Consider the following 22604-nt stretch of genomic DNA (forward strand, 5'->3'; position numbering starts at 1 on the left):
TTGCATTGCAGCAAAATTGCACGTTTTAATGAACAGGTAACAACATACCCACAACATCGTCCATCAGTATCAACACAGATTTGTGGGGTTGATTTATCGGACTAACAGATGAGGCATACGACCGTCGTGCAAATACAAATAGTCTTTCCTCATGTAAGACCTTTTCTTTTCCCTAAAATGTTTCAGACTAACGAACAGCGATAGTTGACATTCACTGAAAATAAAAAGAAGGATTAAAGATAACGAGGATGAGGAAACTGTAACTTATTTCATACACATTTTTTAACACAAAGATTCAAATACGAGGAAAGACTTCGAGTCCGCGTGACTATCTCGGTTGCATAACTCTGTTAAATATTTTAGCAGGCCACAATCTTCAGACGGGTTATGCTTTATTCAAATTTCTTTTTACTGTAGTTAGAGATAAACCGTACACCAGTAAAAATGTCCCGGGTGATAATGTAAACAATGTTGTTTATATTAATCCTTACATAGGAAAAAAAAAAGTTTTCTTCACGTTTTATTGTAAGTTATGCACAATGAATGAGTCAGGTAGCTGTTGTCATCATCACTCAATGTATTTACTTATAAACTATAAGTCTAACTGTTATATACACTCCAAAGAGGTGGTGGGTGTAGTCACCTATATTCGATGTTTGAGTATCTCGTTCGAGAAATCAATCACGCTACCGTATCTGGGTTTTATAAAAATGTAGAAGTTGTCTCTATTATTGCGGACAGCTGGGCCACATGCCACTGAAATTCTGTTACTGTAATAAGACAATATCCGAATATATGAGGTGAAAAAATCACACACACACACATTAAAAGCAATGTCGGCAAAGAAATTTGTACAGAATAAAACTCGTACAGTATTTTTTATGCCATTCAAAATGTTTTAAAATTCCTTCCTTGCCTAAAAAAATGAGTGTTGATCATCCATCTACCATGGTAGTATTTACCATAAGGGTAATAGTTTGAAAGTAATCCAGAAGAAATCAACGTTGAAACAACATGAATAAAGTCAGTGTGAGTTCATTTCCAAAGTCTGCTGCATTATAGTTGGCAAGAATTTCAATCCAAAATAAGACTCATAAACAGTACTTTTCATCTTTCATTATTTATGCAGAATAAAGTGAAAACTGTTTTTATTTGTTTTTATATATTGTTGGGAACATGGTCACAATATGTAAGTAGCAAAGGAAGATAATTTGAGTTGTTCTGCTTACAAAGATTAAAATTATTGCGAAATTGTAAATAAAGAAAGATTGCACTATTTATGATATATTTTGAATGGCATCTGAAATTTAAAAAAAAAATATTACACCTCTAATCCACCTTTTAAATTCATTGCTAGTCATGCCTAAGACGTATGATGGGGGCTTTTGGGATGGGGTGGGGTTGGTTGAAATCCTACTGCCTGACAATCAGTGCCGTATAGCATGTTCGATCCATGGTTGGCAACAGAATGGGAAGCCGAATTTCAAGAATATATATGGCATCCCATATTGACATGCTGTACTGCTTAGAGTCCAGTTACCTTACTTGGACTATACTTAATCTGATGCCCTGTAAAGGTAAATCCAGGCTTTCATTTTTCAAACTGTGTTGACCTCCAATTCATTTGTATCAAGAGCAATGGTAGCCCCAAAATTCTTAAGTCAGTTGAACAAAGGATGCATTTTCCATAATAAAATGAGTACCTATGTCTAATCACATTTGGCTCAATTTGATATTCAATATATTAATTTCATTAAAGAGAATTACTCTAACTTCAACCAACCTTGACATTCCTGTATATATATATATATATATATATATATATATATATATATATATATATATATATATGGCACAAATGCATAACTGTTTATCAGTTTATCCTTGTTTTAAGCTTAACAAGTTCTTTGTTAGGACAAGAAACAAGTTACATCCACAAAAAAAAAAACACTGAACATGATAACCAAGAGAAAAGCTGGACTCCTACATGTCTGAATGAATGGGGGAATCTCCAAACGAGACAAATAATGGAAGAAAGAAAGAAGAAATAATTGAAAAAGTAAAAAAATAGGTAAACTACATGTCTATTCTGTGTTAATGTCATAAGCACAAGCATAATACGAAATTGGGGGTGAGCTTATCATTATCGAACAAAAAGATATCTTAAGTAAGCATTTGTCAGAAATATTTAAAAGTGGGATAGCCTATTATAATGCATGGGATTATCATAGATGAAGTGTGTGTGTGTGTGTGTGTGTGTGTGTGTGATTAAGGAACAAACTTAAGAGTTATTGTCTTTTATTTGAATTTTTCAGAAAAATGGGACAGTATGCAGCTCACTTTATTGTCCCAGATGATAAAGCTATTGGGAAACAAACTAACCCCAGCAAATCAAACTGGATCACAGCTCATGCCATTGCCTCAGAATGTAAGTTCAAACTCATTCAGTTTTAGCTGTATTGGTCATAAAACAGTAGAGCTTATCGGATGGTGTTTCATCCATTGTCCGTCCAGATGTTATGACAAGATTTTCATCACTACTCCTCCTAAACTACTTGGAGGATTACCATGAAACTTGCAACACACAAGGTCTTGATAGCTTAAATTAAAATATTGCTGCTTGCATATCCAAATATGGACATGACAGTGGCCATCTTGAAAATCTTGCTATAGGTATTCCTTCTGTATGGATTGTCATATTAAAATGGTCTTTTTTCATGGAAAGTCTTTCTTCTTATATGGTCTTGTTGGTCCTAATTGAAAATGGTGCCAATCTGACATCAGATTTGGCCATCTTGACAATCTTGTCATCACTACTACTCCTACATTGATGGCCTTGTCAACATATAGTCTCATCCAAAATCTTCTTATGATATCTAGCTGATCCTGAATAAAAATGCTGCTGATGTGACATTCAATATGGTCACCACAGCAGCTCTTCTGAAAATCATGTTTTTACCAGAAGATGTCTTATGATGTCCAGTTGGTCTTAAATGAAAATGCTGCTAATCTGACATCCAATATGACCACCACACAGTAGCCATCTTAAAAATCTTGTTACTGCTACTCCTTCTGAATAGATGATCATATCAACATGAGGTTTTCACTAAAATACATCTTATGATGTCTAGTTGGCCCTAAATCAAAATTGTGCCAATTTAATAGCTAGTATGGCCACACAGAAGTCATCTTACAAATTCTTTTTATTGTAACTCCTCTTAAATGGAAATTCATCTCAACGTGAGGATTCCTTCAGAATACTTTTTATGATGTGTTTTTTGTTCTAAATGAAAATGGTTCCAAATTCCTATCCAATGTGTCCACCACGTCATTTGTTAGTGTTTAGGAAGTTCCCAACTGGTGATATTTAGCATGAGACCTGAAATTACTTACATCAACTCAAATGATCTTTTTTGGAGGAAAAAAGATTTTGAGCTAAGACATTTAGTCATTTAATTAGTTTATTGTTTATTAGGTTTCCTTTAATTCATGGACACTGGTGCCAAAATTAGAATGGCAGTTTTGATTAAAGAAGTATTAACTAAAGAAGTAAGTTTTAGTTTTCCTTACAGATCAATGCTCTCAGACAAGTTTGCCAGAAAGGTACAGGTATTGGTTTGACAGATGATGATATAAATGGAAAAAAAACTTGTGCTAATTGGAATACTGTTTGGAATTCCATGATAAGATGAAACTATAGATCTTATATCTGTTCTAAGAAATTGACAACAAATTATATCCAGGCATCTTTTTCAACAAGAATTATGACTGATACTCAATCATTTTGATAACTGAATAAAATGGCAACCTTTACAGATTAAAAATATTCTGTCTCACAGTCCATTGGCATCCTACAATACCTGATAAAGGCTTATTGAAGGATGCCAAGACAGTGGTAAAATATATGCTGACTGTCTGTCAGGCACAGGACAAGTTGAAATTTGTCTGTTACCTGTCCAATCTTTTGTATAGAATAAGAATGAAAATTCTGGTGTTTGTCCATGATTTGGATTTTCCCATCCTAGCAAGGATTTGTGAGAAAGAAACCATTGACTCTGAAAAGTAATAAGTTTATTAACCTAAGCAAGTTATGCTGATTTTTATGTTATTTATAATAAATACCGCATATCTATATAACCACCATATAAGCTAGGTCCAGCTTCAACAATATGGACCATGATCTGCTGTTGCATAATATGCCAGCAAATCAGGGTATATATATATATATATATATATATATATATATATATATATATATATATATATATATATATATATATATATATACTGATTACTTCTTACAAACTGCATAGACTCTCATATCTGCTCTCACATAATGCATTGGCAGATCTGGGTCTATGCAGTTTTCAGTTGGACTGAACTTAGAGGAGAGTATATACAGTATATTGACTGTAGCTAACATTTTGGCAATGACTGCTTATGAGGGATGGTCTTTGGTGAAGGAGACAAATGGTAAAAATTTACTATAGTGATCCCTGTCTATGAGGCCACCTTTTCTTGACTGAAAAGCTGGTCTTATAAAGTGGTGGACAACATGGTAGAAATATACTATCATATAAAGTTTCATTTTAGTCTGGTCAAATTGTAGACTGCATAGACCCAGATCTGCCATCACATGATGCACTGACAGGTCTGCATCCATGTAGTGTGCTAGAAGTAATCAGTAGAACAATCAACAAAGACCCTGATCTGTCAGTGTATTATGTGATGGCAGATCAAAACCTATTTTGTTTGCAGTTAGACTTGACTTATAAGCAAGTAAATATGATATTTTGGTATTGGGCAAGATGGCCTCAACTCGGGGGTGGGGTGGGGGATGGGTGCACTACACCTTGATGCATGTGTAGCAATGGTACCTCAAGAGAGAGGGGGCAAGTGAAGACATGTCTATGTTTGACTATGGTGCAGATATTATCTGGTAACCTGTGATAGATTAATGGAAGGCTAGGTTATCAACTATTCTGCTGACTTTGAATACAGAGATAAATACACAAAGTAATCCACTAACCGGACAAGTGCACCCCAATTTGGTTTGCAATGTCAAGTGAAAATTTGCACTTGTTGAGTGAAGTACCAGAATTGCATGAATTACATCATAATTGTCACTGAAACTAGACTCTGTATAGCTTTTCACCAGCACAAGTGTAGAATGGTCAATCCACTTTGTGTGTACTCTAACATGAACAACCTAATACATGTACAGGAGAATCTTTTTTAATGTAATGTTTTATTTGCATTTTAATATTAATATTTTATATGATATTTTATTTTATATTTTATTTAATATTTTAGAATGGCAGCAATAACATGTCACATTTGAGTACTTACCTTTTCAGTGAGTATAGCAGAAGTTGAGAGGCTGTGGGTGAGATTCAAACAACTTGGTGCTGACACAAAAGAAGGAGTAATAACTGAGGCTAGTTTAAAGTCATCTCCAATTCAGAATGATGTCTTTATGAGAAATGTGAGTAGCATAAGTACCTAAGTAATTTGCATAATTATATATTTGTTATATAATTAATTAGTATTTATGTACACAGACTTTAAAGAGTCTCAATGATCAAAACAAATTTGAACAACCTAATTATCCACAAAAAAGTAATTTAGAAAACTGAATAAAACTAATTTATTTGACATTTTCTTTATTTTTACAGATTGCACCATATGTTTTATTACATAATGTTTCCAAATTGTAGAGCACACAAATTATAATCTTAGAAGTCTTATTAATTAGGTGTCTTATTAATTGGGTACAGTTTCTTCTCAATCACATATTTGATTTAATCAAAAGAGAATGGACTAGATGACTATATAGAATGGACTAGATGACTATAAGAAGAGAATGACCTAAATAATGGATAAAGTGAATGGACTAGATGACTGTAAGAAGAGGATTAACTTGATGACTGTAAGAAGAAAATGGACTTGATGACCATAAGAAGAGAATGGACTAAATGATGGATGAAGAGAATGGACTAGATGACTGTAAGAAGAGAATGGACTAGATGACTGTAAGAAGAGAATGGACTAGATGACTATAGAATAGACTAGATGACTATAAGAAGAGAATGGCCTAAATAATGGATAAAGTTAATGGACTAGATGACTGTAAGAAGAGAATGGACTTGATGACTATAAGAAGAGAATGGACTAAATGATGGATGAAGAGAATGGACTATATGACTGTAAGAAGAGAATGGACTTGATGACTATAAGAAGAGAATGGGCTAGATGACTGTAAGAAGAGAATGAACTAGATGACTAAGAAGAGAATGGACTAGATGATTGTAAGAAGAGAATGTACTAGATGACTGTAAGAAGAGAATGGACTAAATGATGGATGAAGAGAATGGACTAGGTGACTGTAAGAAGAGAATGGACTAAATGATGGATGAAGAGAATGTACTAGATGACTAAGAAGAGAATTGACTAAATGATGGATGAAGAGAATGGACTAGATGACTGTAAGAAGAGAATGGACTTGATGACTATAATAAGAGAATGGTCTAAATGATGGATGAAGAGAATGGATTAGATGACTGTAAGAAGAGAATGGACTAGGTGACTGTAAGAAGAGAATGGGCTTGATGACTATAAGAAGAGAATGGACTAAATAATGGATGAAAAGAATGGACTATATGACTGTAAGAAGAGAATGTACTAGATGACTGTAAGAAGAGAATGGACTAGATGACTGTAAGAAGAAAATCGACTAGATGACTGTAAGAAGAGAATGGATTAGATGACTGTAAGAATAAAATGGAGTAGATGACTAAGAAGAAAATAGACTAGATTACTATAAGAAGAAAATGGACTAAAAAGAAATTAGATACAATCTAAGTATTGTTAAAATTCAATCATGTTTGTAGGATACTTTGAAATGTATACCATTGTTTCTTGCACTTAATAGTTATGCATTATAGTCGAGATTAGGTACAAGTTAAAATAGGAGATGTACCAATTTTAAACTATTCCTTATTTTGCCCAGATAGAAAATGTATGAATCATGGATGACTGAGCAGTAGCCCAGATAGGAAGTCATCAATCATAGATGCCTTTTAGAAGAGGCCCAGATAGAAAATCATCAATCATGGATGACTTTTAAAATGGAAAATTTTACTTTACATTTTCCTTTACATTTTTACAACTGAAGGATAAATTGGTGATTAGAAAAATATAGAATGGATTAAACTTGACTTTTTGCACTCAGGTCTCATTTTGTTCCTTGCAGATTCTTGTGAAATTTATGTCAGGAGCAACAAAGAAGATTACGTTTGAAAATTTCTTGAAGGGTCTCAAATGGTGTGAACAAGCAGACCTGGAGCACAAAGTTAGAGGTTAGTGATGATGCTCATTTGGATTAGAGGTAAGTGATGATGCTCATTTGGATTAGAGGTAAGTGATGATGCTCATTTGGATTAGAGGTAAGTGATGATGCTCATTTGGATTAGAGGTAAGTGATGATGCTCATTTGGATTAGAGGTAAGTGATGATGCTCATTTGGATTAGAGGTAAGTGATGATGCTCATTTGGATTAGAGGTAAGTGATGATGCTCATTTGTCACTGTACCATGACAGTTAATAGGAATAATGAAAAGTAATTAAAAACAGTTTCACAGAAGTAAGGTATCTATTATATATGACACTTGTTTTAAGTATAGCATAGGCTGTCTTTGCCAGCCACCAAGGGGATGGAAGAGTTTGGGCTGTTTATGGATTTAGAGGTTTAAGGGAGGTAAAATGTATTTAGATTGCTTGGGAAAGCTAGCACTGGATATAGAGGTACTTTTTGAGGGAGGTGACCATTGTGGCAGGTTGGAATGGAACTCAGAGTGTCTTCTATAATACTGATGAATCAACATCTCTCAATTAGTTCAGATCTTGCACTTGCACTTATTTTCAAAATAAAATTTAAGAACAAAATTATATATATATATACATATATATATATATATATATATATATATATATATATATATATATATATATATATATATATATATATATATATATATATGCTTATTTTCAAAATAAAATTTAAGAACAAAATTATATATATATATATATATATATATATATATATATATAATATATATATATATATATATATATATATATATATATATTTGGTGGAGAAAGAACCCATGAGAACCCCTAGAAGAACCACTGACCTATGGGAAGCTACTGGCAAGCTTTCTCACATACCCACATTGGCCCAGCTCAAGACTCTAACCCATGCAGTGAGAGATGAGATGACAGATCAGTGATCAGTAAAGGCAAATGACCACTAGGCCACCCAGAGCCCCAAAATTATATGATGAGTTTTATTTGAAATTGAGCCCAAGTATAATGTTTTATCTGTCACATGATGAAAAAGGCTGATTTAATTTGATTTAAACCACAGAATTTGTTGTGAGATGACTTTGAAATACATCTGGATTCTTCTACCATTACACCATTGCCTTACTTGACATAATGAGCTGTTTTGTTACATGTTACATATAGAAAAATTATGGCAAGGGTTTAATAATCTAAATAATGTAGTAGCCTTGCAATAAATATAAATGCACACACCAATTCAGGGGTGTCAAATAACTAAGCAGGCCACATTTCATGGGAGCAGAATACACATAATTATAAATTGTAAGAAAGAGTGGCTCTGTCAGTTTCTTCATGATCAGTTCCAACACTCTTGTAATGCAAATCTTATTATGTTCCTGTCATATATATTATTCTTCTCTCATTTCATCAGAATTTTTTTGAGATTATTAATCTTTTTTCATTAATGTAATATAGACTATTCCAGCAAAAAGAGCCAGAAAAACTTGACTACTAGATACAGTTAAATCTGAGGACAGCTCTGCACAAAGGACACCCATGCATGAGGGACATTTCTGAACCTTGTTTCTTAATTTTGCTTTCATATATACCTCCACTCCCAGTAAAGCATATCTGCCCATATAATTCAAATGATTTTTGGTCTTCTAAGTGCTATTATTTGACAGTTATCATTTGAAAGTAATGGATGATTTTAATGACATGCAACTAATCTCTCATTTATGGTGCATTATGAATGGGAGAATTATGTAAAGATGTGTGTGTGTGTGTGTGTGTGTGATTTGGATTTTGTCAGTCATATTGCTATGATATCTGCATTGGGGCAGTTTATAGTGATGTTTTGCACTGGGACATCATGCCACAGACATGTAGCATCATGTCCCACTCAGTCACATTATCCTGACACCAGACTGACCAGTCCTAATACTAACCTCTTAATGCTGAGCTCCAAGTGAGGCAGCTTACTAGTACCATTTTTATAATTCTTTGGCATGACTTGGCTGGGGTTTAAATCCTTGACATCCCGCAACTGAGGTGGACGCTCTAACCACTTAGTCCACTGGAGCGGTCAGATTATTATGTAAATGTAAACCAAATCGTCTATATTATTGTTGTGACTGCAGTAGGTTGTAAGTTTGAAAAGGAGAAGTGATTTAGGACACAAAAACCCATTGACACTTAAAGCCTGACTGGATTTTCAAACTTGTTGACCTTTTTATCATACAAATATTTTTAACTGTACTATTGGTATGTTAGGTCTGAAATGGAGATATAGTTTATAAATGAGACTTAGACAAAATGTCAATTATCCTGAATGACTAATACCAGTGGTAAAGTTCCAAGGATTATAGACTAGAAGAGTCCATTACAACAGATACAAATATAGCAGATTGAAGGTTACAAGAATGACATTAATACAGTGTGACCCTGCAGTAGCATGCTCCATTATAACAAAAATACAGTGTGACCCTGCTATAGCGTGCTCCATTATAACAAAAATACAGTGTGACCCTGCTGTAGCATGCTCCATTATAACAAAAATTCAGATATAACATGATCGTGGCGTGGGTCCCAAAATTTCATGTACATGTATTTTTCTCCTAGACAAAAATAAAATTCTTCATAAAAGTATTAAAATTGTGTGTTAAAAGTTTATTATCATTTTTGGGAAGAGATAGTGAATGAATGATGAATAAGTTGATCATAGCATGGCTACTGAAATTTTATATACATGTATTTTTCTCAAATGTGAAAATATAATCTTTTTTTGTTCTTAAAAGTACAAAAAATTCTGTGTAAAAAGTTTATTCTGAGATTGGTCTTTGCCAATGTTGCCAGTTGTCATTTTTTTTCTTCTTAATGTTGAGAAATACTCTATGTCATTTTTTTTTGTTGCTTCACTGTTGGCTGTTTAAACTTGTATTTACAGTCTTGAGATTGTAGTGGAGAAATTCAGAGGCACCATAACAGGAAGCTACAATCTTGATATAAAATGCACTGGAATCTATCTATTGTTACATAAACAAATTCTTTGTTCATATTGGCAAACCATTTTAACAGTGCATTGTTATATCATAATCCACTTATGCTTACATGATGTGACATCTGGCCTGTGTACTGTATGCTGTGATACACTCTAATAGTCATGCTACCTGGACTAACTGCAAATGAGCAACCTTTGAAGGCAGGAACAGTAACTGCTACAATATACCAAATGACAGCTAATTCCTTCTTTTTCTTCTTCATTTGTACCCCAAAAAATAGTTTTGTTGAAACATCAAAGAAGACTGATTACCTTTGAAACACAATGCAGCTATATAAATACTAAGCAAAATTACTAAGCAAAAAAAAAATCAGTCTCAATGTTCTACAGTTATTTGATGTTGCCACCTCAATAAGAAACAAGCATTTCTATGGTCCTCACAAGCTTTCCTTCAATAACACCACAATCTTCATCAAAGAAAGTTGACTACAGTCTTCAATAAAAACAATTAGATATAGATCAAATGAGGACTTCCATTTTTTATATGTGTTATTTGTGTTTTCTAATGGGATATGACTGATACAGGAATTTTATAACATGTTATCCTTACTACAGTTCTTAGATTTTTCATATACATGTATAGTACTTAATGGATTATGGACTGTACTATACAAATGTAATTTGACAATATACAAGTATCTTTCAGACTAGTTTGTCTTCATTTAATCAAAAGCATGTATTATTATTCTTGTTTTTACTACCCCCTCCCCCCATACATTTTCTGGTACAAGCATAATTTTCTTCAGCTAACGGACTTGGTTGGATATAACGGTTGGGTTCTGTTAACCCCAACCACCATGTTATAGCAGAATCACACTGTACACACTTTGTAGCTTGGGTGTCCAAAACAGCCCTATATTCCTCACCCCTTTTAATCACATGACTATTATTATATTATATAAGTTAATATAACCATGTCATAATGTTTCTATGCAACATATATAATAACATTTCAAAATGTAACAAATGATATCTTGATGTCACAGAAGGCAAAGGTTTAGTGACTGTGACATCAAAATGCATTTCAGAGTCATTTCACTTCATCATTCAGCAGTTTCATCAAATAAAGTCAGAATTTTTTAAAATTGATAAATAAAATTTTGTTGTTGTGCTGATTTTAAATTTATTTAATTAAAATTGTTGAAGAATTTAAATCATTTGCTTGGCAAGGCTTAAAATTACTTGACTCATTGGATAAGTGTCAATTGCAATGATAACATATGTAAAATCTTCTATATATATGAAATTAATTATTTTAAATTGTTTCAAGGCAGTTTTCAGTTTTGTAATATTTACATTTGTTTTGCTTTTAATTTGAAAATTAGCATAATTGTTTATATATATATATATATATATATATATATATATATATATATATATATATATATATATATATATATATCATACTGTATTTGTACAAATATTGTCAAATAACCACTTCTAATTATAGTATATGTATCCATTTCTACAAAGAAATAATTATTTTTTGGGTATGATTAGGCTACAGACAGTCTAATGGACAAAAACATTGATAATGGCATTGAAATTCAAATATATCATTTTGGAAATACATGTTTTTTTCAAGGTATTTTCCACTTACTGAACAATGGTGGTCCAGTAAAAAAGGAGCTTATGCAGAAAATTTTGGAAAGGGTTTACCCAGGAGATAAAGTGGTATGTATACATATATTATTATGACAGTAATGTGAACTTAATTGCTAGATCGTGTTGAGTTGTCAGCATCTGAAAATTTGGATCTTTATGAGTCATGGTTTGGATTTTCCGATGCTGACAACAAGATGTGACAAGGCAGTCAAGATTGAACTATTATAATAATGATATTTTTCTTTTATATTAATTTTCAGATAAATAAAAATATCACAAAACAGGACTAAATCAAAGAGAAATTGCTAAGAATTTCAACTTTTCTATTACAAGCCTTATCTTAGGTTATATACTCACATACAAGACAAGACCATTTGCAAAATGCATAGATCAGACCTACCATTTCATGATGTACCAGTAGATCTGGCTGAATGCAGTTTGTTAGGAGTAATCAGAAGAGCAAACAACATAGACTCTGATCTGCTAGCACACTATGTTATGGCAGATCAGGATCTTTGTTGATTGCAGTTTAACTGAAGTTATAAGTGAGGATATACAGTAACTCATAAACCAATGTGCACTTTTTTAAAAACTCATATGCAGATCAATATTAGTTTTAAGTGAAGCATATATAACAAGAGTCACTCATGTTTACTACTATCACTGTTAATAACACAAGTTCTTTGACCCATTGGGGCAGGAGACCCATATATGTGATTTACAGCTATTTTGCAATTGTCAAATTTTGCATCACAGAAGGTATCACCAGCTGCATGTTTACGTCTGAAGCCTGACTGTCAGTGCTTGAACTATTTCTGGTGGACATTGTGAGAGGCTCTGATGGGGTTTTGGCATGGGAATGGCAGCATTATTTTTAGTTATTTACAGTGTGATTGAACAAATTGTTGAAACTTGATAATACATTTTTTTTAAAAACAATGTTACTAATTTCCTTTTGTATGTCGAGCGAGGCTATATCATAGATATTCATGCTTCTTCAGTTATAACCAAGAAACCTTGAGGCAAAAGTAGTTCCAACCTCATTTTAGAAGATAGTAATATGGAATTAGAAACAACAATATTGTTTTCCTTCTTTTATGATTTGTCAGTAAAATTCTGGCTTATTCTTGGGTTAAAATTCCAGATAAAACTAACACAGCCACTCCATGGACCCCATTAAAAAATTGTATAAAATCAGTGTACTTTCTAATTTATATCAGCTTATAGATTTATATACAACCACTTTATTCAAGTTGGTCTTAAATATTCATCTCTTTTATATATATTACAATTTTTAAATAGACATCTCAAAATCTGCTCAACAGCCACAACAGAATTAAAACCAACATCTGACACAAAGTGCCCTTGCTTAAAAGTCTTTCAGTTTTGTACAAATGATTCATGTCTGCTACATATCCCCACTGTGAGTATAAAGCAATCAAGGATTAACAATTCTAGATGTACTGTTTGTATTTGTTTTGTTGCACTTGCATACTCAACTCTAATGTAATATTTTGCCATGATTGACAGATTTTGTTTGGAAAATATAGTATATGATTTAATCTTGCATACTCAACTCTAATGTAATATTTTGCCATGATTGACAGATTTTGTTTGGAGAATATAGTGATATATGATTTAATCTTGCAGCAAGACATCAAGAGGATCAATGATATGTTCTTCCAAATTATGGACACAGACAAGAAAGGTTAGTGTTGATATATTTTTGCCATTTGGTGCTGTAATGAGTAATAATACTATGCAGTAGGCTATTTTCACATGGGTTTTATTTTATTCATATTTTTTATCAATAGCTTTTCTGCAAAAATAGAGCAGCATTTGAAACATCACAAAAAGTTAAACAAAAATAACCATAATAATAATAATAATAATATGAATCATTTTGAATTCAGGTACCGGTATATCAAATTTTGTGGTTTGGTAAGAAAATGCATTTCTGTGGGTACTTAATTCTGTGTATTCATCTTTTGAGAAAATAAATGACTTGCAGGATGCAGCGTGACGATGTAGTGTTATGACTCTATGGTCTTAAACTAAGTAAGAGAAAAAGCAAACCATCAAGTTGCAGAAAATTCAACAAATAATTTAATTCTCTATTTTATAAAAATGAAAATATTTAAGAGGAACTAACAGTATTGCAATAAATCCCAAATAATGACACAGATGAATAGAATATTCCAAATAATTCCAAGTCTTGAAATGTGCTGTCATACCAGTAGTCTTGCTGCATCACAGTAATATAATCCAGAATGTCTTTGAATGAATCCACAATATTCCAAAATAGTATTTTAGTCCAAAAGCCAATGAGTGCTTTGTAATTCCAATGAATAATTTAAATAAATAATTTTTCCAATGCATAATTTAAATAAATAATTTCTCTCAACTAAAACTTAACACAACTAAAATTGATTTGACAAAAACTGATGTTAAGATAGGAATGAAAGTTCTGTTGATCACAACCTTTATATAAAAACCTAAGACACAATAAGATGACTAGGTTGTGGGCCATTTTCCCATCAAATTCATAAACATATTCTTTCTAGAAGCTTCTGAGGTCATAATCAGGACTGGTTCTTGAACTCATACCCAAGTAAACATGTATTTATAACTTACAAAGAAGACAAAAACATGCAAGTAGTCAGGTACACACTAAAACTCTATCCTCAATCATGGACAAAGGTCATGTAAACGATACAAAGTAAATGTACATTACAGTAGATTACTCTATAAGAGATAATGCTTATATTCATTTTCATGCATTTTCAAGCAAACATTCTTAATTCTTGATCTAGTGATTAGGCTGATTAGATAAGTTATTCATTACTAACACTTAGCATAAATTCAGAGATTTGAATCAAACAAGATGCTGACAAACTATTGCACAGATGTACTAGCTTAATTTCACTCCATGTATTAAGACTGTAATTAGTTTTTAGTGTTCTTAATGATTGCTACATAAACATAAACTCCCAACAGCAATTAGGAATTTGGTGTTAACACAAAGCTGATGACAGCAAATCAAACCTATTTTTCCATATTTAAACAGTTTCACTCTCTCAACTATCATAATGCTACAGAGACAATGTCAAAAAAGCAGTAAACTTTAAAGGTAGTTGCACTCTTAGATGTTTTCCAAGCACAAAGCAGGGAAAATGGTATCATACCATGGCTGTACAAGATGCATGCAACCCTCAGATTTACATGTCATGATCCAGGTTATTGCTCAGTTAAATGAATGGAAGGACAGTGGAGATGTACTCTCAGATAAGGTCACGATTGACCTTAAGAATAAACCCATAAGGCAATTCTTGCAGATCTGGAGTATTCCCACACATGATGAAGTAATCACTTTGGATGGACATGAAGAAAATGGGCTTTGTTTATTCAGCAGCTCTGTATCTGAAACATGTTTTGGTAATAAAAATGAGCATATGTGTTCCATTCACCCAGTGGAATAGTGATTAGTACTTGTGATAAAAAAAAATGCTGTGTAAACATTTTAGTATATGTATGAAATGGCTAATATTTAAATCAGACATGGTAGTTGTTTCACATTAAAATAGTCAGTATGGAAAAGCAGATAATACACTGCTGTGTGGACTATACATTATGTTCATGGATTAATAGAGACAAACTTGATTCAAGAATATGTGTGCTTCAAACACAGTGCAAATTATGATGGACATTGAATTTTCCTGAACTTTAATACTGTCATATTTCTCAGATGTTGCCAAATTTCATTGGATTACATGAAGTTTTAGTATTAATTATTATAAATGGATATATTTTTTTGTGAAGTAAAGAAGGACACAAACGGTGAGTAATTTATTCTTATGACATCACGTGAACTCATTGCACTTTATATCCAGCTTTTAGGTTTCTGGAGTGTTTACACATGCAAAAATCATGATCAGTAGATTTCTGTTGCTCATCATCTTTCATAAATGTATAAAGATAAATATTTCTCAGCAATATAAATACACTTGTTATTTAAACAAGCACATACATTAGTGGTGCTTTACCATCAGATATCAATGGTGGAGGAATGCGCTTTTGTATTAAGCTGGATACATATTTCATTTACTTTAAATTTATGGTCTAGCTTTCCCATAAATATCATGAAAATTGGTACCCCATGAATTTAAACTTATTCACAGTAAAAAGAAAGAAAAAAGAAAGAAAGGATATTCGTTTAGAGAGTAGTGTAAAATTAATATTAATGAAAAAAATGTCTTAAGATTGGAAACAACATTTTGACACTGCAGCAATAACAAATGTAATTTCGTGCTTTAGTGATGACATGTCTTGGAATTTGTGTCAGGAGAAGATTCACCAGCTACTTGCATATCAGTCAGGTTAACATTTCAATGAATTTTGTAGACAGTTAATTTTCAGATACATTGCTTGCTCATTCTTTTACAATTCATTGACTGATTGTTACAGGTCAGGTGACGGAAGATCAGTTTGCAAATGCTGTGCTGAAAATCCCACAAGGTGTTCTTAAACAGATTCTTGACTTCCAAATCCTGCCAGATGAAATGAAGGAAAGGCTTCATAAAAACTTGCTCGAGGTGAGTAGAATAAAATACTATTCAAGGATTTATGGGTATCGTGGATTTGATTGAAGATTTCCAAATTATGTGTAAATTGTCAAGTATGCTGATCAAATGTTGTAAATGTGACACTGGGATGGCATAGCTGAAGAACAGTTACCATGTCTGCAGAAATGTTCATGAATTTGACATAAACTATTTTGGAAAGCAGGAAATAATAAAGCATCTAAAGGTTGTTCCATTTAAATATACATGGTACCCAGGGAAGGTGGGTTTTTGAAAATATGTGCCACGGTAATTTTTATTCAATGAGCTCACATTAAAGAAAATTTAAATTGCATCTATGGGTGAGAACCCAACATTAAAAGTGCCTTCCCTGGGCCCCAGGTATGTTTTACTGGAACAACTCTAATTAGCATTACAGTTTTCAAGTTTTTTTTTATTAGCATAAAGTTGTATTAAAGATCCAAGTTTAATTTGTTTACTAAGCACAAAACCAAAATGGCTCTTAAAAGTCAAAATGGACTATTAGCACTGTTTGATCTTTTTGTGACCTTTTTCTTAATGGGTGTTCATGTCTTCAGTACTTTGGTTTATGAGACTTTGAACAAAATTACTGCTTAAGAAAGATTATTGCCTAATCCAGGTTACATTTAAAATACATTCGACTTATTTTAATGTTTTAAAATTGGTGTTTTTCTACATATGACTGCTATGTTGTTTGACAAATTTATTGAGCCATGTTAATTGAAATGTGCATGTAGACATGTCATGTATGATCTCCTCATCCTACAAACAGTTCACCCAATGCATGTACTGTAATAGGTTCTTAGAAATTTTTATGTTAATAAGCATTCTGTATCTTCAGTTCCATGACATTGTTCCAAACATGCTTTTACCAATTTTTATTTTAGTTTCGAACAGATACAGGCATGGCCACAGGGGCCACACCCAGAGGACTCACCCCAGGGAGGGGGAAGCAGATTGCTCCAGACAGTGCTTTGAAGGCAGTTGCAGAGAAGATTCATAAGAAAGACTGGGAGAAGGTGGCCAACAAACTGGGATTTTTCAGTGATGATATCGAAGAAATCAGAGATGCCTACCCTTCCAATACACAGCAACAGGTCAGTAAAGTGGATGCAGTATGTTTGAATGGACAAAAATGTTTTTAACCTCTTTGTAAAAATTTATGATAATGCAGAACAACATACATTGTGGTGCTGGGAACAATACTGAAGTAAAAACATACAAGTCTATGAGAGGAGTGCTTGTGGCTATTGATGAAGTGCAGGGAAAGAACATTTAGGTGGGGCAGTAGAATTGTAGCAAACCTGTACCAGATACATCCAGTGAAGGTTACAGGATTTTTTTTTAATGAAACTTTTCTTTTATATGATGGGGCCCTGAGTGGCCGAGTGGTCTAAAGTGCTCTCCGTTACGGATCACTGCCATCTCACCTCTGTCTGCACTGGTTTGAGTCTCGGATTCAGCCAATGTGGGTATGTAAGAAAGCTTGCCAGTAGCTTCTCGTGGGTCGGTGGTTCTTTCCGGGGTTTTCCCGGGTTCTTCCTCCACCATTAATACTGGCCGCCATGTATAGCCTATTGTGTGCTGAAAAATGGTGTTAAACCCCACAACAACAACAACAACTTTTATATGATAATAATTATTGAGTGAGAATCCATAAAAATTTAAGCAAAAGTAATTATTGATCATGTTAAGAAGGTCTAGGTCAAATTTTGCATGAGATCTTAGATTAAGAAGGCATTGGTCAAATTTTGTATGAGGCTTTATTATAAGAAGGTCTAGGTAAAATTTTGTATGAGGTTTTATATTTAGAACACCAAGGTCAAATTTTGTAGGAGAATTGATGTTAAGAAGATGTTAAGATGACCCAGGTCAAATTTTGCAGGAGGGCTTTACGTTATGAAGATATAGGTCAAAGTTTGTATGAGACTTTACATTAACTCATTAACCCCTGGAGGTTTTTGCCTTTTTCACCTGAAATGTGAGTAGGAAACACATTTTGGGGGCTATTTCTGAATCCATCCTAATACATCGACTTCCAAGAGATTTCATGTTAACCTAATGAATAGTTATCTTAGAAATATTGTTTTTCATTGGCTATTTCACTCGTGCATGAGCAGAAGGGTAAAAGTAGGAGTTCTTTTTTTATATTGTTTTATTTTCTTAATGAACCCATCATTTTTGTATTGAGACCACTCTTTATTCCAAATGCCCCTCTTATCCTACCTTTTGCAAAGGTTTGTCTGTCTGTGTGCAGTTCAGACCAGTCTGCCTTAGATCTGAGGCCAGAAAGTCTCAAATCTAGATACAAAATCGGATTCCGACCACGAGTGACTTTTGGGTGGAAAACAATCGGGTCCAAAAAATTTAGTTTTTCCTTCTGTATTTTGTAGTGCAACTAGAATGTCCAGATTATTTGGTATAATTGTAGAGCTACATCTGTCTGCCTTTCTATAATACAACCCAATTTAGTATATCTTACATGATCTTGACACTACAGAGCTCGGCAGTAGGCTACTACCTTAAGACATGTAAACGCGGTGCCAGGGGTTGTTGAGTTAAGAAGACCCATGTCAAATTTTGTATGAGACTTTACATTAAGACTTAGGCCAAATTTTGTATGAGGCATTATGGTAATAGCTAGGTCAAGATTTTTGTATGCCCATACGTTTGTTTCCCTTCATTAACTTTGAAAAAAAAACATCATGGACTGAAATAAAATTTGGTTTAAGACTTTACATTTAAGAGACTTTAAAATTGATCTTCCTAATTTTCAGGCAAAAGTTTACAAAGTTATTGCCCTTATTTGACTTTGAACATTTTCCTTAAATTCCAGCTTTGCCCCTTGATTATTTCATTTTTGCAGGGGTATCCATTGTGTAGGGACACATTTCTAGTTATTGAACATTCCCCAAAATGTCCCAAGGTAAAAGGTGTCCTTTATATTGAAGGATCCCTTTAAGGCAGCTGTTAAAGTTTCTGTCAGTGTTGTTTGAATTGCAGGCATATCAGATGTTACGTCAGTGGAAAGATCGGGATGGAAGCATGGCCATGCTGGAAGTTTTAGAGAAAGCTCTACTAGACTGTGGCATGAGGGATGCAGCCTTAGTGCTATCCAGTTACTGATCCAGAAATTTAATAGTATACCAGTCCAGGCAGTTTTGACTAGACTGTGATATGTACATCTGAGATCACCCCACTGAGGTCATTACAGTGGTGAGAATCTGAGTATCATTCATGGCGTACACTTAGACAATGTAGTGTTTGTCGGATGTAGTCATTCTGTGAAATCAAGAAACAAATTTTATCAAGTACTTTACTGGAGAATGCGGGAAGTCAGTTCAGTCTTTCTTAGTGCTCTCCTAACACATCACACACAGCAAAAGCATGCATGATGATTATTGAATTGTGCAAAAAATCTATACAAAAGGGCGTTTTCATACATTAATACATGTGTGAAGACAGCAATTTAAATTCTAAAGTGTAGAAAGTGCGCAATCAGATCAGCCAGAAATGGTCTCATTGTATAAAAATTGTCATTATTATGAGTGAATGTCAAAATGATTGACACATTACATTATAGCGTGCACTATCCATCCAAACAAGTGTCCACACTCTTCTCTTGCCTGCCTTTCTCACAAATCATCCTATTCATTTGCTTTTGTTTAAAAGTCAAGGTCATACCTAGGTCATTTGTGATGTGTGACACATGTTCATGTTCCATCTGAACCCAGTGATATCATGAAACTTTGCTCAAATAGATCTTATATACTAGCTTATAAGCCAAGTCAAACTGTAAACAACAAAGATCCTGATCTGATGTAGCATAAAGTGCCTGCAAATCAGGGTCTGTGTTCTTTGTTTGACTGATTACAACTAACAAACTGCACAGACCCAGATCTGTCATCACATAATGTGCCAGAAGATCTGGGTCTGTGCAGTTTGCAGTTGGATATGTCTTATATGTGAGTCTAGATGGTACCTTCAGATTATGTAATAAGCAAAAGAAAGTGTTGAAAGCCACTTCCATATGTGTGTGGCACATGTGTCAAGGCCACAATAAAGCAACATTTGACATTTCTTTTGTTTCATTTATGAGTTAGCTTTTGTCTGAAATCATCAAACAGAAGAAATTTTGATGAAACTTTTTGTTATCTTGACACACAGTAAGTTGCAGACATGTATAATTTTTGTCTTGGATAGGAATCATGTGGACCTGATTCCAGTCTTATTATTGTTTTATGTAGGTATGTAATTCTTGACTTTGAGAAGATAATGGATTTTGTTGCATTATCATTGAGTAGATTACAAAGTTAAGAAAAAAAAACTTCACTGGGTAAATGGAAGTCTTTTGATAATACAGTCAGAGAGATGGTAAAAGGTGAATACAAATGACTTAACATTTTTTTTTCTGTGTATAATTTAATATACTTCAATTTTTGCTAATTGTCAACGTAAATTTTTGTAAACCATGTATAAATATATTATGCAATGCAGAAAGATCAATAAATTGTAAACTTGTAATGTGTTCTTGCTATGTGAATGCCCTGCCATACACCTTGTGTGTAATTCTGAAGTCAGGTATGCATGAGAAACAAATAAAAATGACATTATTTGTGATTGGGAGGAAAAAACCTTAAATGACAATTTACATTTTTTTTAAAGAGTGAACATTTTTATCATAGTCATTGATCTGATTGAATAAGATTGTTAATTATTTAATTCCTTGTATCACTGTACATTTCTTAAGGAAATTTGCAGACATATTTGCATAGGTAGAGATTAACCAAAGAAAATGGAATATTACTGTTGTTTGTATTTTTACTCATCATTTCAATGGTGCAACAATGAGCTTTAGTGTGATGGATTAAGATTTAGTGTCAGAGTTTTGCACCTTTTAAGTTTCATAGTTCAGTTCAGCATGGACTAAAAATGTATACACCTAACAGTTTAAAAAATATATAAACCTCAGCATGTTAAAATGATAATCTTAGACCTTGAAAACTCAAGATCTCTGTTCATTTGTTGCAGATAAATGATTACCAGTTTAAATTAGAGGTGTAATTTACAGTAGATGATGGTAGATGTGGAAACTCCTGTACAAATTAGCCATTTTTGAATGGGCCCTGGGTGGCCAAGTGGTCTAAGGTGCTCAACTTTACAGATTACTGATTCGTCTCCACTGTATGCATGGGATTCAATTTTGGGTTGGCCAGTGTGGTATGTGAGAAAGCCTCCTGTGGGTTGGTTTTTCTTTAATGATTTTCCTGGATTCTTCCTCCACCAAAATACTGGCCACCATGTGCAGCCTATTATGTGCTGAAATTGGCGTTAAACCTACAAAACCAAACCAAGCCATTTCTGCAATTATTGATAATTTTCTGCATGGTATTAGGGGTATAACTGGTATTAGATTACTTCTTTGTAAAAATATTCATTGCTGTAGGGGGTCAGCTAGTAAAAATATAACACTGTACCATTTTACCTTCGGGGCCCCGAGTGGCCGAGTGGTCTAAAGCGCTCACCGTTCTGGATCACTGCCATCTCACCTCTGTCTGCGTGGGTTCGAGTCCAAGGCTCGGCTAGCGTGGGTATGTGGGAAAGCCTGCCAGTAGCTTCTCGTGGGTCGGTGGTTCTTCCCTGGGTTTTCCAGGGTTCTTCCTCCACCAGTTATACTGGCCGCCATGTATAGCCTATCTTGTGCTGAAAAATGGCGTTAAACCCTAGAACAACAACAACAACAACCATTTTACCTTCAGTGCTTTGCGTACAATTACCCACAATGACTTGCACATATATATTTCGACATTTACCATCATCTGCCATAAATTATTCTAAGTTCAAGCTGAAGCATATTGATTTAACTGGTTAGAATAACTGAGCTTTGGTGTCATGATGGTTTTCTAGTAATTATTTTTAATTAGATAAAGCATTTTTTCAGAAATCTAGAAGGGTATACATGTACGTGTACCTTTATAATTTGTTGAAATGGACTA

The 22604-nt window shown here is 33.5% G+C and overlaps 1 protein-coding gene across 1 annotated transcript; it reads left to right on the forward strand.

Annotated features, from left to right (window-relative positions):
- Nucleotides 1–424: 424 nt before the first annotated feature.
- Nucleotides 425–21132, forward strand: LOC149803814 (uncharacterized). Its single transcript, XM_089953625.1, has 9 exons — nucleotides 425–525; nucleotides 2316–2428; nucleotides 5358–5485; nucleotides 7253–7358; nucleotides 11988–12076; nucleotides 13658–13715; nucleotides 16472–16599; nucleotides 17496–17705; nucleotides 19612–21132. Exons 2-9 carry the CDS (start codon nucleotides 2320–2322, stop codon nucleotides 19732–19734), a joined length of 951 nt encoding a protein of 316 aa, XP_089809751.1. The 5' UTR covers nucleotides 425–525; nucleotides 2316–2319; the 3' UTR covers nucleotides 19735–21132.
- The last annotated feature ends 1472 nt before the right edge of the window (nucleotides 21133–22604 follow it).

This window comes from Sinohyriopsis cumingii, chromosome 3 (assembly GCF_028554795.1).
Source record: "Sinohyriopsis cumingii isolate HCF-2022 chromosome 3, ASM2855479v2, whole genome shotgun sequence".
In the NCBI taxonomy this organism is placed as follows: Eukaryota; Metazoa; Mollusca; class Bivalvia; order Unionida; family Unionidae; genus Sinohyriopsis; species Sinohyriopsis cumingii.